The sequence below is a fragment of the Chiloscyllium punctatum genome, chromosome 7, assembly GCF_047496795.1.
Source record: "Chiloscyllium punctatum isolate Juve2018m chromosome 7, sChiPun1.3, whole genome shotgun sequence".
NCBI lineage: Eukaryota > Metazoa > Chordata > Chondrichthyes > Orectolobiformes > Hemiscylliidae > Chiloscyllium > Chiloscyllium punctatum.
In genome coordinates, this window is record NC_092745.1 from 130,186,530 (window position 1) to 130,201,456 (window position 14,927).

Sequence of the window (14,927 nt, forward strand, 5' to 3'; positions counted from 1 at the left end):
CAAATCTCCCTACTTATAAATTCCATTCTCTTTGAAATAAAGTCCAATTTTTCATTTATCTTCCTTTTTTCCCACTAACTTTGGATGTTAGATTTTTGTGATTTATAACAAAGACTCCCAAATCCCTCTGTGCTATAATGTTCTGCAGCTATTCCCCATTTAAATAATATTCAACTCTTCTATTCTTCCTGCTAAAGTGCATATTCTCATATTATATTCCATCTGTCAAGTTTTTGCCAACTTAGTTAACATGTCAGTAACCCTCTGAAAATGTTGTCTTACCATTGTCTTCCAAACTATTAGTATCATCCACAAATCTGGTTATAGTACATTCACTTTCTTCATCAAAATAATTACTCTATATTGGAAATCATTATGGACCCAGCACTGATCCCGTGACACTTCACTGATCACAGGTTATCACCTTTAACCCAACTCCCTGTCACCTAATGGTTAGCCAATACTCTATCCATGCTAACATACTGCCTCCACTATTTGAGTCTTATCTTATTAAGTAGTTCAACCTGTGATACTTATCAAACATTCTGTGATGAAACTATGTCTTTAAGAAGCATATTTTGTCCTTTTCTTATGAAGAGAGGTTAAGACAGTGGTGATGAGCAGCCTGTTCAAGCCAATAAAGTAAACAACTTGTGAGGCTTTGGTTTTTTCCTAAAAGCTAGAACAATAGAAGCAGCATGAACGGGTGGAATCAGGTTCCCGTAGAACCAGAGTTTTAATTAGTTTTTAGTAGTTATTGGGGTTTGGAAGCTGCTGTATATCTCACCCTGTTACAGAAAAAAACTTAAGTTCTCCCTCTCTGCCAGAATTTTGTCTTTAAATCCTTTATTCCTGGACTGGAGAAACATATGTGAGACAATGTATGTCACTGACTTTGCCTTTGCTAAGGGTGTATTTATGGGATATTACTATATTTGAAGAGTTGCTGTTTAGTAGTTAATCTATCATTCTGTTAAGTTTTCCAATAGAATTGAAGTTAGACCAATTCTTCCTTCTTTTGTTTGTATTTTAACTGTAGAGTAAAAATAATGTGTGTTTTACTTAAAGCTGAGAAGTATAGCCAATTACATCTGGAACACAGCACCTTACACTTGCCTCTAAATTAAAAAATGTTAGGGTCTAGGCTATGTTTTTGGGATATTTGAAGGGGATTTGGTCTGGCCTTTCAGAAACAATACTTTCTGAAAATCCAAAGTATTGCATCCACTTTTTCCCTTTTATCATTCCTACTCGCTACCTCTGCAAAGAATTCTTGTTGGTTTGCCGGGCATGGTTGCCTTGAGGATGCTGGCTGTGCTTGTTTCTACTGTGTGTATCTAAATGCTCTGCTATCACATCCTTTCGAAAAGACTCTAACATTTTCTCAATGACAGATGTTAAGCTCATTGATTTAAGGTTATTTGTTCTTTTTGTCAACTCCTTTTCTGAAGAACAGTGCTTTATTGGCAACCTTTCAGTTCTCTGGGTCTTTTTCCAGAATTTAAGCGTTCTTACAAGCTTAGTACCAGTCCATCAATTGTCTCTGTAGCTACTTCTGGTATAATCCGAGGATATATTCCATCAGGTCGAGGAGACCTATTGGTTTTTCCCAGTTCGTTAGTTAATTATTTTCCCAGGTTCATGTTTCTCCAATGATTTGTCCTGTATTTATTACCATGCCCCCTCTGCCCTTTGATCATTTGTCACTTTTAGAATACTTTTATTGTCTTCTATTGTGAAGACTTACACACCAATCTTTGAACCACATAATATTATCTGAGATTATTACCTTAGAGGTTCTGCTTGTTAATTTAACGGTTTCTAACTGGTCAGCCTCTCTCTCAGCAGTACTCCCTTTCTGATCCTATCAATGTCTTTAGTTACAATGTGGATAATGATGACTGGATCCTTCCCTTCCCTCTGCAAGGTCTTCTCCAGCCCAGAAATAATGTCCTTAACTCTGGCACCATCCAACCTTTGGGACTCACACTCATGGCAGAACCCAGTTTCTATCCCCCAATTATATATTTTCCTACCACCACTACATTCCTATTTCCACACCTCCCTTGAACAGCTCCTGCACGATGATGCCATGGTCAATTTGTTTATCCTTAACACAGTCCCATTGTTGCCTGCACAGCTTGCAAGAACCTCATAATTGTTGGACAATCACAGGGGCCAAGACTGAATGAGACTGTTGGGTCCCTACAGCTTTCCTCACCTGCAGATACACCCTCCTGTCCCCAGTCACACACCAGATTTGAATGACCTAGTCTTGGTGGTGGTGGTGGTGGTGGGGGGGGCGGGGATGGTGGTGTCTGCCTCCTTGGGTCAAGACTCTAGGTAACACTTCCCTGCCTAATGCATTGTCTGAGTTCAGCCTTCAGCTCCCCAATTTGAATCAGACATTCCCTGAACTACAATCACTTAGTATTGTTAAGTTTTGTCTGCAAAACCACGTTGTCCAGCAGCTCCCACATACTGCAGCAGTAACACAGCACTGATCCTACCATCACCACTGTATGCTATTAATTAATTAATCATTCTCCTATGCCTAATCCTTACACTTGAAGAATCCCACTCTCATTTGCTTTATTGTAATGTCTTTTCACACCAGCGTCAATCTCACACTTAACAAACTTCAGAAAAAGAGAAAAAACCCACTAGATGCCTAAATACAAACTAAAGACCTAATTTTTATTTTAGAACAAAGAACAAAGAAAATTTACAGCTCAAGAACAGGTCCTTTGACCCTCCAAGCTTGCATCAATCCAAATCCACTGTCTAAACCTGTCACCCAATTCCTAACCATCTGTATCCCTCTGCTCTCCACCTACTCATGCAACTGTCCAGATGCATCTTAATGAATCTAGCGTGCCTGCCTCTACTACCTCTGCTGGCAACGTTTTCCAGGCGCCTATCACCCTCTGTGTAAAGTACTTCCCACATATATCCCCCTTAAACTTGTCACCTCTTACCAAAACTATTCACCAATCCTATCACCAATCAGCTGCATTGGTATCACATTGTTGTTCATGAGGACACTCACTACAAGGTGGGCCTAGTGATCTTTGTCGTTTATCCTCTCCGACTCACTGTAAGCTCTAAAATCTTTACTTCTTGCAGAAAACCAGATTCAGAGTATTTCTTTCCTCCCTTGGCCCTAATTCTCAGTTTGAATGAACCGAATTCCCAGAAATACTCATAGCCTCTGTTTCACTTGGGTGGGGTCTCACTCTCAGTGTGTTCCTTACTCCAGGACTTGATGGCCAAGGAAGGTACGTTTATAGCATGGCTAAAGAGGGTGAGGAACAAACCTTCCAAATCACACCAAAGGCAGGAAGTAGGTTTGGGAGAGATTCCTGGGTCGGAAATGTGAGAAAATGAATATTGGAACCTCTACCATCACTGTCCGTAGCTGCAGGCTGCTATATCAGTGCAGAGTTGGATATTGTTGCAGTTACACAGATTTCTCTGGGGAGGTAGTGGGTCAGCTTAGTCTGCTGGGTAGCCAATGGGAATCAGATTAGTGCTGACAGCATGGGGTTCAATCTCTGCTTTGTCTGGAATGGATTTGGGGTTGTCTCCTTCTGTATCTATGGTGGCATTGTGGGTCAGACCTTTGGACAGGAAACTGAAGAGAATCCTATAACATACCAACAATTTTGTTCTCTGTTTTAATATCTGAGTCTGCAATTGCTAATAAATGATAGAATCTCTAATACCTTGCAAGTTTGACAGAGTCATCCATCTGTAACCTTGCTCTTTTTCTCCATTGTTACTGTGTGGCCCTGCTGATTTCTCTGTGATGATATTACTGCTGGTGTTAACTTGATGTTACCTTATTTAAGATACGTTGAATTTGCTTGAGATCGAGAGCTCCTCTGACTGGTGCAAGGGTTTTCATGATAACCTCTTGAAGGCCTTCCATTCGAAAGCTGACCTTGTGTAAAGCAGACAAGGAAAGCATTGGAACAATCCGCACATACACAAGATGAATTTGCGGAGAAGACAAACTTCCACATCAATTGGAGTTTCACAGCTGGAGGTACGTTACCTCTGCCAGATTAGCGGAAGATCCCAATGTATGACCCGTGATTTTGGCTGCTGCTACTGTTGGGATGGGAGTCCCAGCATTATTCAGTAGAATGGCTTTAGCAGATACTCCTGACATCAGCTTATCTACATCAGAAACAGGCAGCAAATCACCCAGTCGCTCAAATATCTCATTGAGAAAAACAAAGCATAACATCTTACATTTTTCTAGCACCTTTAATGGAGTAACTTTCCTTTTGTGCCATACCTTAATCTCGCACCCACGTTAGTCCCTTGAAATCATTGCACAGGTATGGCCACACCACACAATTTTGAATATCAGTGCTCTTAAAGAAATTATACCCACACACTCCACATATCAGGGGGAATGTCACTCCAAAGTGCTTCACAGGAGGTTAAAACTAAATAGTAGGGGCCAGTCATATAGAAAAGTATGGAAAAAATAAATTGCAGGAAAGCTCAGCAGAGGATTTTTAAATTTTCCAGAACAAGTAATAGGTCAGAGGGTATGGAAAGGGGAATCTAACTTCAGGCACAGCAGATAAGGGGACGATTATGAGAAGGGGAGCAGTCAAGAGCTGAGGGTGTTGAAGTTAAACATATGCAGTATCCAAACAAGGTCAATCATGTTGTGGTATCACAGCGACGTGGCTGCAAAGATCATAGCTGGGAACTAAATATCTAAGGATACACAGCCTGTCAAAAGGACAAGCCAATGGGCAGAGGGGAGGGGTTGCCTCATTAGTAAAAAACAAAATTAAATCAATAGCAAGAAGCAAAACAGAGTTAGAAGGTGTAAAATGTGTATGGTAGAGTTGAGGAACCACAAAGGGAAAAAAAACACCCCGTTGGGAGTTATGTACTGGCCTCCTAACAGTGGTCAGGATGTGGGGCAGAAAATAAACCAGGAGATGGAAAAGGCCTGTAAGGAAGACACTATCACAATAACCAGGGGGTCTTCGATATGCAGACAGACTGGGAAAATCAGATTAGTCGCCAACCTCAAGAAAAGGAACCCGCAGATTTTCTATGAGATGGTTTTTTTTGGAGCAGCTTGTTACTTTCCAACTCGGCACCATCCTCTTGACCTGCTTCACCTGTCAATCTTCCTTCCCACCTATCAGCTCCACCCTCTACTCTGACCTATTATCATCAGCCCCCACTGCATTGACGCTCCTAGTTATCTCTCAGCCCCCTTCCCCCTCCACACAAACACATTCCTGATGAAGGGCTTATGCCTGCTCCTCAGATGCCGGGCCTGCTGTGCCTTTCCAGCACCACACTTTTCGATTTTGATCTCCAGCATCTGCAGTCCTCACTTTCTCTCACCCACTAGAGAACAGGCAATTCTGGATTTGGTGGTGGGTCATGAGGCAGATTTGATTAGGGAGCTTAAGGTGAAGGAAGCCCTAGGGGAGAGTGATCATAATATGACAGAATTAACCCTGCAGCTTGAGAGGGAGAAGCTGGAATCAAATGTATCAGTATTACAGTTGAGTGTAGGTAACTATGAGGAAGACGTGAGGGAGGAGCTGGCCAGAGTTGATTGGAAGGGGAGCCGAGTAGGGAAGATGGTAGAGCAGCAATGGCAGGCGTTCCTGGGAGTAGTTCAGGAGGCCCAGCAGAAACTCATCCCAAGGAAGAAGAAACATAATAAGGGAGGAAAAAGAAAAAGCAAACAATGTGGTAAAGACTAACGGGAAGCCAAAGGATTGGCAGCGCTTTAAAAACCTGTAGAGGACAACTAAAAATCCAATTGGGAGAGAAGATGAAATATGAGAGTAATCCTTCCAGTAGTGTTAAAGGAAGATTGCAAGAGCTTTTTTTAAAATAAAGGTAAGACAGAGGCAAGAGTGGGCATTGGACTGCTAGAACTGAGGCAACTCATTTGGTACTTTGCATCAGTTTTCACAGGGGAAGACACCAGCAACACACTAGAACTTCAAGAGAGTCAGGGACAGAGGTGAGTGTAATGGCCATCATTAAAGAGAAGGCACAGGGTAAACTGAAAGGTCTGAAGGTGGATAAATCACCTGCTCCAAATGGACTACACCCCAGAATCTGAAGGAAATAGCTGAGGTGATTGTAAGAGCACTGGTGATGATTTTTCAGGAATCACTGGAATCAGGGACTGGAGACTGTTTAAGGTAACACCCCTGTTTAAGAAAGGTGGGAGGCAGAAGACAGGAAGGTTTCAGAGTCCATCTTTCAGGATGAGATTGCAGAGTACTTGGATGTGTGTGGTAAAATGGGGCAGAGACAAGGGGAAGTCATGCCTGATAAATCTGTTAGAGTTCTTTGAGGAGGTAATGATTAAGTTAGACAAAGGAGAGCCATTTGGATTTGCAGAAGGCCTTTGACAAGGTGCCGTGCATTATGCTGCTAAATAAGATAAGAGCCGTGGTATTAACGGCAAGGATATTGGCATGAATAGAGGATTGGCTGACTGGCAGGAAGCAAAGAGCAGGGATGAAAGGGTCTTTTTCGTGATGGCAACTGGTGTCTATTGGAGTTCCACAGGGGTCAGTGTTGGGACCACAACTGTTCGTGTTATATTAACGATCTGGATGAAGGAGCTGAGGGCATTGATGCCAAGTTTGCACATGACATAAAGATAGATGGAGGGACAGGCAGTGTTGGGGAAGCAGGCAGACTGCAGAAAGACTTGACCAGGCTAGGAGAGTAGGCAAAGAAGTGGCAGATGGAATACAGTTTGCGGAAGTTTGAGTTTATGCACTTTGGAAGAATAGAGGTATTGATTATTTTCTAAATGAGGAAAGACTTCAGAAGTCTGAAGCACAAAAGGAGTCGACAGTCTTAGCTTAGAATTCACTTAAGGTTAACATACAGGTTTAGATAGCAGTTAGGAAGGCAAATGCGATGTTAGAGTGGATTTGGAGCACCTGAGAGCACAGCCTCAGAGTGAAGGGACAACCCTTTAGAACTGAGATGAGGAGGAATTTCTTCAGCAGAGGGTGAGCAATCTGTGGAACTCAAAGGGCTGTGGACGCTGGGTCATTAGAAACAGATAGCTAGGTTCCTGATTAGTAAGGGGATCAAGGGTTGCAGGGAGAATGCTGGAGAATAGAATTAAGAAACATTACAGCCATGATTGAATGGCAGAACAGATCTGATGGGCCGAAAGGCCTAATTCTGTTTTTATATCTTATGGCCTGTGATGTTATAACCAAAAAAAAATGTAGCCTTGAGCCATGCAAAGAGATGTCAGGGCCAATGATCAAAAAAATAGACCGAGGTAGGAAGTGTTAAGGAGGAGAGAGTAGGTTATGGACGCAACTCCGGACCCAGGGATCTCCTAGCTGGATACAGTCTGGTTGGCTGGAGAGTCACTGGGACATTGCCTGGAATGGAGCCATCCAGCTGTGAAGAGAGACAGACAGGCTTAGTTGTTTTCCTCCGAGTGTGGAAGGCTAAGGTGGGGGGCTGGCAGATCTGATTGAGGTGTACAACATTCTGAGGGGCAAAGACAGGGCAGAGAAACATCTCCCCTTCACAGAGAGGTCGATACCCAGGGGACAAAGTCTTAAGGTAAGGAAAGGAAGTTTTAGAGAGGATTTGAGGAAATATCTTTTCACCCAGAGGGTTGTGCATATCAGGAACTCACTGTCTAAAAGGGTGGCAGAGGTAGGGACCCTCCAGATGATCAAGAACTCTTTAGATGTGCAATTGAAGTTTCAGAGCAGATAAGCCTGCAGGCCAAGTGCTGGTAAACTGGGTTAGATGGATACAATAGGCTGAATGGCCTCTTTAATAGGGGAGGGTGGAATTAGGGTATTGAACTCAATGATCAACCATGACTATAATAAATGGCACAGCAGGCTTGAGGGGTCGAATGGCCTACTCCTGTTTCTAGTTTCTATGCTTCCTTGTCAAAACCCTATGTCTCTCGGATGGTCAATTCATTCGGCATCTGCTTCAGTGGGAGATAAACCTTTCTGGCAACAAACTTACAGCAGAATGTGTCCGGGTGCAGCATCCGGCTGAATCGTAGGCCGAGTCGGTCAAATTTGGGGCTTAGGAGTTTTGCAGCTATATTGCACCCAGCTGCACTGTTAAAGTGAATAGAAGATACATTACAACCATAAAAATATCATATTCAGTAAACTCTTAAAATTCCAGCCCAGGCCTGTGCACTTACAGAGACCTGAGAGAAGGGAGTGAGCTCCTTGCCAGATATCTGAACTGTGAATAAGCAAAGCTCGCCACTTGCAAATTGGTCTCCCTTAGCAGTGAATCGGTCAGCACTAACAAGGAGTTCAAAGGTGGCTTGGTGCACAGGAATATTGCACAAGCGGACATTCGTATCTCAGGATGATTCTTTTGATTCATGAATAACTGTATCATGATGGCTTGCACCTGAGGTATAAGAAAGCAAGCATTAGCCATTAAACAATCCATGTTCGCATTGCCCAATGTGTACGGTGTTTCTCAATGTAGAACATAGAACATAGAACATAGAACATAGAACATTACAGCGCAGTACAGGCCCTTCGGCCCTCGATGTTGCGCCGATCAAAGCACACCTAACCTACACTAAGCCACTATCCTCCATATACCTATCCAATGCCCGCTTAAATACCCATAAAGAGGGAGAGTCCACTACTGCTACTGGCAGGGCATTCCATGAACTTACGACTCGCTGAGTGAAGAACCTACCCCTAACATCAGTCCTATATCTACCCCCCCTTAATTTAAAGCTATGCCCCCTTGTAATAGCTGACTCCATACATGGAAAAAGGTTCTCACTGTCTGGAAAAAGGTTCTCACTCTCAATGTATTTCTTATTTTTGAACAACTGTCATATAATCCACGGTAACTGCTCCAATCTGCAACGCTTGGATACAAGATATTTCTAACTTTCATACTTTTCTGGATTATGGAAAAACATAAAAGTAGAAACCACTAGGAGGCATAAATATTTATCTGAAACATAAAACAGGGGTAAACAATGCAAAGTCATAATAAAAAGTCATTTTAATTATTTTAAAATTGTGTTTTCCATGTTCTCACTCCAATTGTAGCCTTAGTTTGAAAAATAAATGCTTCCTGACTTCGCTCCGAAATGGCTTTGACTTTATATTAATCTTATTGCCATTGCTCTCAGTTTATCCACTAAGTCACACATTATCGTATCCCTTCATCATTTAACCAACTTATTTAGATCATCCCTCAAACCCAGGAGTTTAAGAGAACACAGATTAATTTATTGCAACCTTTTATCATAATTTAGATTGTTAAAGGACTTCTTGAGGCAGGTGGGTCATCACTGTTATTTAGCATTGTATGGCCTGACCCTTTGCTATTGTGCAGTTTGCACACCATTCACCATGTTACTAATTAGCATTCAATTCATAAATATGGAATACGGAACCATCTTTGATTGTCTTTAAAAATGTATCTGATTCACCAATGCACTTTAGGGAGGGAAATTTGCCATCCTTACCTGGTCTGGCCTTCATGTGATTCCAAACTCAATCCAATTGGTAATAGTCACAGCAAGCCATTCACTTAGAGGGTAATTAGGGATAGGTATCAATAATAGCCTTGCTGGTGATGCCCACATCCCATGAAAGAACAAAAGGTATTTCACTCAAGGATGCCAAAAACGCCAAAAGGAATCATGAGGACAGATAACTGAAAGTGGACTCAGAAAGGTTAACTTTAAGAATCCTCTTAATGGAGGGAAATGGAGTTGGGAGCTGAAGAGGTAATAGAGGGAATTGTAATTGCTTGTGGAAATATAAATTATCTCCCCAAATGTCAGTATACATTGGGCCCACTGGAGATTGGAGCCTCAAGGCTGAGGCTGAGGGATTTTTTTTCTTTAGTCAGGGATACAGATTGGAGGTGAAAACAGAGTTTAGGTCAACTATTATCTAATTTAATGATTGAATACGCTCAAGGAGATGAATAGCCTTGTTCTGTTCCTTTATATAAAAAGGAAAATGGGATTCAAATAGAAAAGGAGGCAATGACAAACAAAACAGCTTAAAAAATGGAGAAAAATAAATTTTTTAAAAATCAAATTGCAAACGTAAAAAGGTCTAACTCGAAATCAAAAACCTGGCACACAGTATATTCAGATGATAAGATTCCACCACCGATTCCAAACCCGTTAAAGTTAGTGCTTAACATGTTTTAGAACAACTTGAAGTTTTGTTTAACCTTTCCTGGGTCTTTCTTTGCAATGTTACGCAGAGCCATGATAGCATCGACCTGAACTTTCAGCGGGATGGTCGCAGCCGCTGTGCCGAAGCCGGGTAACAGTTTCATGATGTTCTTGATGCTCACTGGCTGCCCCGCATTGCCAATCGCTTTGAGTCCGAGAACAATGTCCTCCTCATTGGCATGTGCTATAGCTGCACTGAGCAAGTCATGGAGCGGCTGTAACAAAGAACAAAGTTCAAAGAAAATTACAGCACAGGAACAGGCCCTTCGGCCCTCCAAGCCTGCGCCGATCCAGATCCACTATCTAAACCTGTCGCCTATTTTCTAAGGATCTGTATCCCTCTGCTCCCTGCCCATTCATGTGTCTGTCTTGATGCATATTACATGATGCTATCGTGCCCACCTCTGCCGCCTCCACTTGCAATGCATTCCAGGCACCCACCACCCTCTGTGTAAAGAACTTTCCATGTATATCTCCCTTAAATATTTCCCCTTTCACCTTGAACTCGTGACCCCTAGTAACTGAGTCCCTCACTTTGGGAAAAAAGCTTCTTGCTATCCACGCATGGAAGAGGAGAGCCTCCATGAGAAACAAATAGGACTCGTATCAACACAGTTCAGTCACAGCTAGCGATTGCATCAGATCGGCCCACCTTAAACAGACTGTCAGGGCACGTCTCCTTCTCTGCACAGAATCTGAAAACCATGGAGCCATAGCCAAGGTAAACAATCTGGCGAAGCATGGGGATCTGCTGCACATGATTCATGCCAAATAGTTCCTACAGAAAAACAAAAATCAGGTTAGCTGTTACCTCTTAGAGCAGAAAAAGGAATATTGTGATGTATGGTGTGTGTTATACATAAATATATTTTATTTTAGAGTTTGAATTTTGAACTAGGAGACTGAGGGAGGATCGTATAAGATCAAGACAGGCATGGATAGGGTGAATGCGCTCCGTCCTTTTCTCAGAATTAGACAATCGGGGACGAGAGGTCGTCAGTTTCAGGTTAGAGGGGAAAAAATAAAAGGGAACCTGAGGGAAACCTTTAGACAGAGGGTGGTATGCACGTAGAATGAGCTGCCAGCGGAAGTGTTTAAAGCAGGTACATTAACAACATTTAAAAGGCAATTAGACAAATACATGGATAGGATAGGTTGAGAATGATATGGACCAAGTGGGTTAGTGTGGATGGACATTTTGGTTGGCGTGGACAAAGGGTCTGTCTCTGTGCTGTAGGACTCTCTGACTCTATGACTGTGTAACTAGTGGCATGTAGAATCCAGTCTGAGTAAACGAAAGGTTTAATGATTAGCAGTGTAATGGGGTTTAGTTTTCATTGGGAGAGTTTTTAACAAGCAATCAGAGTAAACGGTGGTCCATCAGGCTTTTAGTTAAAGGAATCTCAATTTTCTTTTGTCTTAGGGAACGTTTGGAAAACCTTTAGGTTCCAGTGTTGTGAAAGTTAAAGCTGAATGCACAAAACAGTTGCTCCTGAAAAAATGGGATAGTTTAGAACTGTTAAGCAATTTGTTACCTCAGTGAAATGGGCTTACTTGGCAAGTTCCAGACCAGAAGTGTTTGGCTAAAACTCTAAAGGGGTTACTTCAAGCTGAGAAACTCTAAGCTCAGTTGTCAGGATACTCAAGCAAGAGGCAATCAGTCTTTCAAGATTAGGCATTGTTAGGAACAGTTCAGTCGATCTATAGAGGTGATGGAGAGGTTATTGTCTGTGATGAGCAATTATTGTACAGGGTTACTACAGATACGAAGCTGTATTTTACCATGTGATTCAAAATCTTTAAACTTGTGCTATATCTAAATGGCCGGCATGGTGGCACACTGGTTGGCATTGCTACCTCACAGTGCCAGAGACCCGGGTTCAATTCCTGCCTCAGGCGACTGTGTGGAGTTTACACATTCTCCCCATGTCTGCGTGGATTTCCTCTGGGTGCTCCAGTTTCTTCCCACAGTCCAAAAATGTGCAGGTTAGGTGAATTGGCCATGCTAAATTGCCCGTAGTGTTAGGTGTAGGGAAATGGGTCTGGGTGGGTTGCGCTTTGGCGGGTCAGTGTGGACTTGTTGGGCTGAAGGGCCTGTTTACACACTGTAAGTAATTTAATCTAATTTGTTTTTTTTTCTATTTATCTTGTTTTGTGTTGCATATGAAACTTCAATTTTATTGTTAAAATCAAACCTTCAACATTGTGTACTTATGTTTCAGTGCAAAATTATCTCATTGATTAAAGTCAGGTTTCAGTCTGGGATCTGACTTGTCCAGAAATAATATCAGCTGGGTTCATAATAGTTCTGGATGTAGGTTTGCTCGCTGAGCTGGAAGGTTCGTTTTCAGATGTTTCGTCACCATACAAGGTAACATCACCAGGGAGCCTCCAGATGAAGCACTGGTGGCATGGCCCCGCTTTCTATCTAAGGATACTAGTGAGAGTGGGTATTTTGTAAATGACATTTGTGGCTAGGATTTCTGGGCAAGTTTTGTCTGCTTGTTTGAGTTTGTTGCTGAGAAATCGGCGGACTGTGTTCATTGGAATACATTGAATACATTGTATAGGTGATTTTCTTCTGCTCTTTGTAATTCCTCAGTGTTGCAGTGTGTGGTGCCTCATTAAAATAATGTTCTAATGCAGCTTCGTTTGTGGATGTTGGGATGATTACTTCTGTAGTTCAGTATTTGGTCCATATGTGTTATTTTCCTGTTGACACTGAAACCCTAGGCACTCTCCCCTACATCAATGACATCTCAGAAATGACTGCCAGACTACTCAGACCTCTTTGCAACATGGTAACACACAAACCCACCGACACACGAAAACAGCAGCTAATGAACTTGAAAGACCCCATGCAGACACCAAGCAAAACTAATGTCATTTACAAAATATCATGCAAGAACTGTAACAAACACTACATTGGACAAACAGGCAGAAAACTAGCCACCAGGATATCTGAACATCAACTAGCCGCAAAAAGACATGACCCACTCTCACGAGGATCCTTACATACAGATGAGGAAGGACACCACCCCAACTGGGACAACACATCCATCCTAGGACAAGCCAAACAGAGACACGCACGAGAATTCCTCAAAGCATGATATTTCTACAGGAACTCTATCAACAAACACGTTGACTTGGATCCCATTTACCACTACCTGAGAAAAAGAACTGGAAATGACATCACCACAGGAAATGATGTCACTGCATTAAATAACATCACCAACCCAAGGAAACCTAAACACCTAAATAGAAAGTGGGCCACACAACCAGTACTTCATCCGGAGGCTCCCTGGTGATGCTACCTATTATGGTGACAAAACTTCTGAAAATGAACCTTCCAGCACAGCAAGCAAACCTACATCCAGAACCTCAACCTGAGCTACAAATCTTCACAAAACTCATTTATAAAAGTATCAGAACTGCTTCTCTGCTAGCCAAGTTTCTAATGTACCAGGGATGAGGGACTTCTATCAATAGAATAGCTAATTAAGATGTCCAAAATCATAAAGATTTTTGATAGTAAATAAGGGGCAATATTTTCCACTGGCAGAAGGGTCAGTAAGAAGAGGACAGAGGCGATTATCAAAAGAATCGGTGGAGAAATCCAGAGATATTTTTACATAGCGAGTTGTTAGGATCTGGAACACACCATTCCAAAAGAGTGGGAGAGGCAGATTCAATCATAATTTTCAGGGAGGGAATTAGACCATAAGACCATAAGACTTAGGAGTAGAAGTAAGGCCATTCTGACCATCGAGTCTACTCTGCCATTTAATCATGGCAGATGGGCATTTCAATGCCACTTACCTGCACTCAACCTGTGTCCCTTAATTCCTTGCGAGATCAAGAATTTATCAGTCTCTGCCTTGAAGACATTTAATGTCCTGGCCTCCACTGCGCTCCAAGGCAATTAATTCCACAGGCCCACCACACTCTGGCTGAAGAAATGTCTCCTCATTTCTGTTCTAAATTGACCCCCTCTAATTCTAAGGCTGTGCCCACAGGTCCTAGTCTCCCCTCCTAACAGAAACAAATTCCCAGCATCCACCCTTTCTAAGCCATGCATTATCTTATAAGTTTCTATTAGATCTCCCCTTAACCTTTTAAACTCTAATGAATACAATCCCAGGATCCTCAGCCGTTCATCGTATGTTAGGCCTACCGTTCCAGGGATCATCTGTATGAATCTCCGCTGGACACGCGTCAGTGCCAGTATGTCCTTCCTGAGGCGTGGGACCCAAAATTGGACACAGTATTCTAAATGGGGCCTAACTGGAGCTTTATAATATATCAGTAGCACATCACTACTTTTACATTCCAACCCTCTTGAGATAAATGACAACATTACATTTGCTTTCTGAACCATGGACTCATCCTGCAAGTCAACCATTAGAGAACCCTGGACTAGCACTCCCAGATCCCTTTGTACTTTGGCTTTATGAATTTTCTCACCATTTAGAAAATAGTCCGACCCTGTATTCTTTTTTCCAAAGTGCAAGATCTCACATCTGCACTCGTTGAATTTCATCAGCCATTTCCCAAACTGTCTAAATCTTTCTACAGCCTCCCCACCTCCTCAGAACTACCTGCCTGTCCGCCTAACTTCGTATCATCGACAAACTTTGCCGGAATGCCCCCAGTCCCTTCATCCAGATCATTAATATATAAA

General features: G+C 42.3%; 1 protein-coding gene across 1 annotated transcript in view; it reads right to left on the minus strand.

Annotated features, from left to right (window-relative positions):
* LOC140479376 (vitellogenin-like) overlaps nucleotides 1-14,927 on the minus strand; it is a 160,972-nt gene that overhangs the window by 124,825 nt on the left and 21,220 nt on the right. The window contains 2 exon segments of the mRNA XM_072573283.1: nucleotides 10,243-10,461; nucleotides 10,899-11,024. Coding sequence (XP_072429384.1) covers nucleotides 10,243-10,461; nucleotides 10,899-11,024 — 345 coding nt within the window.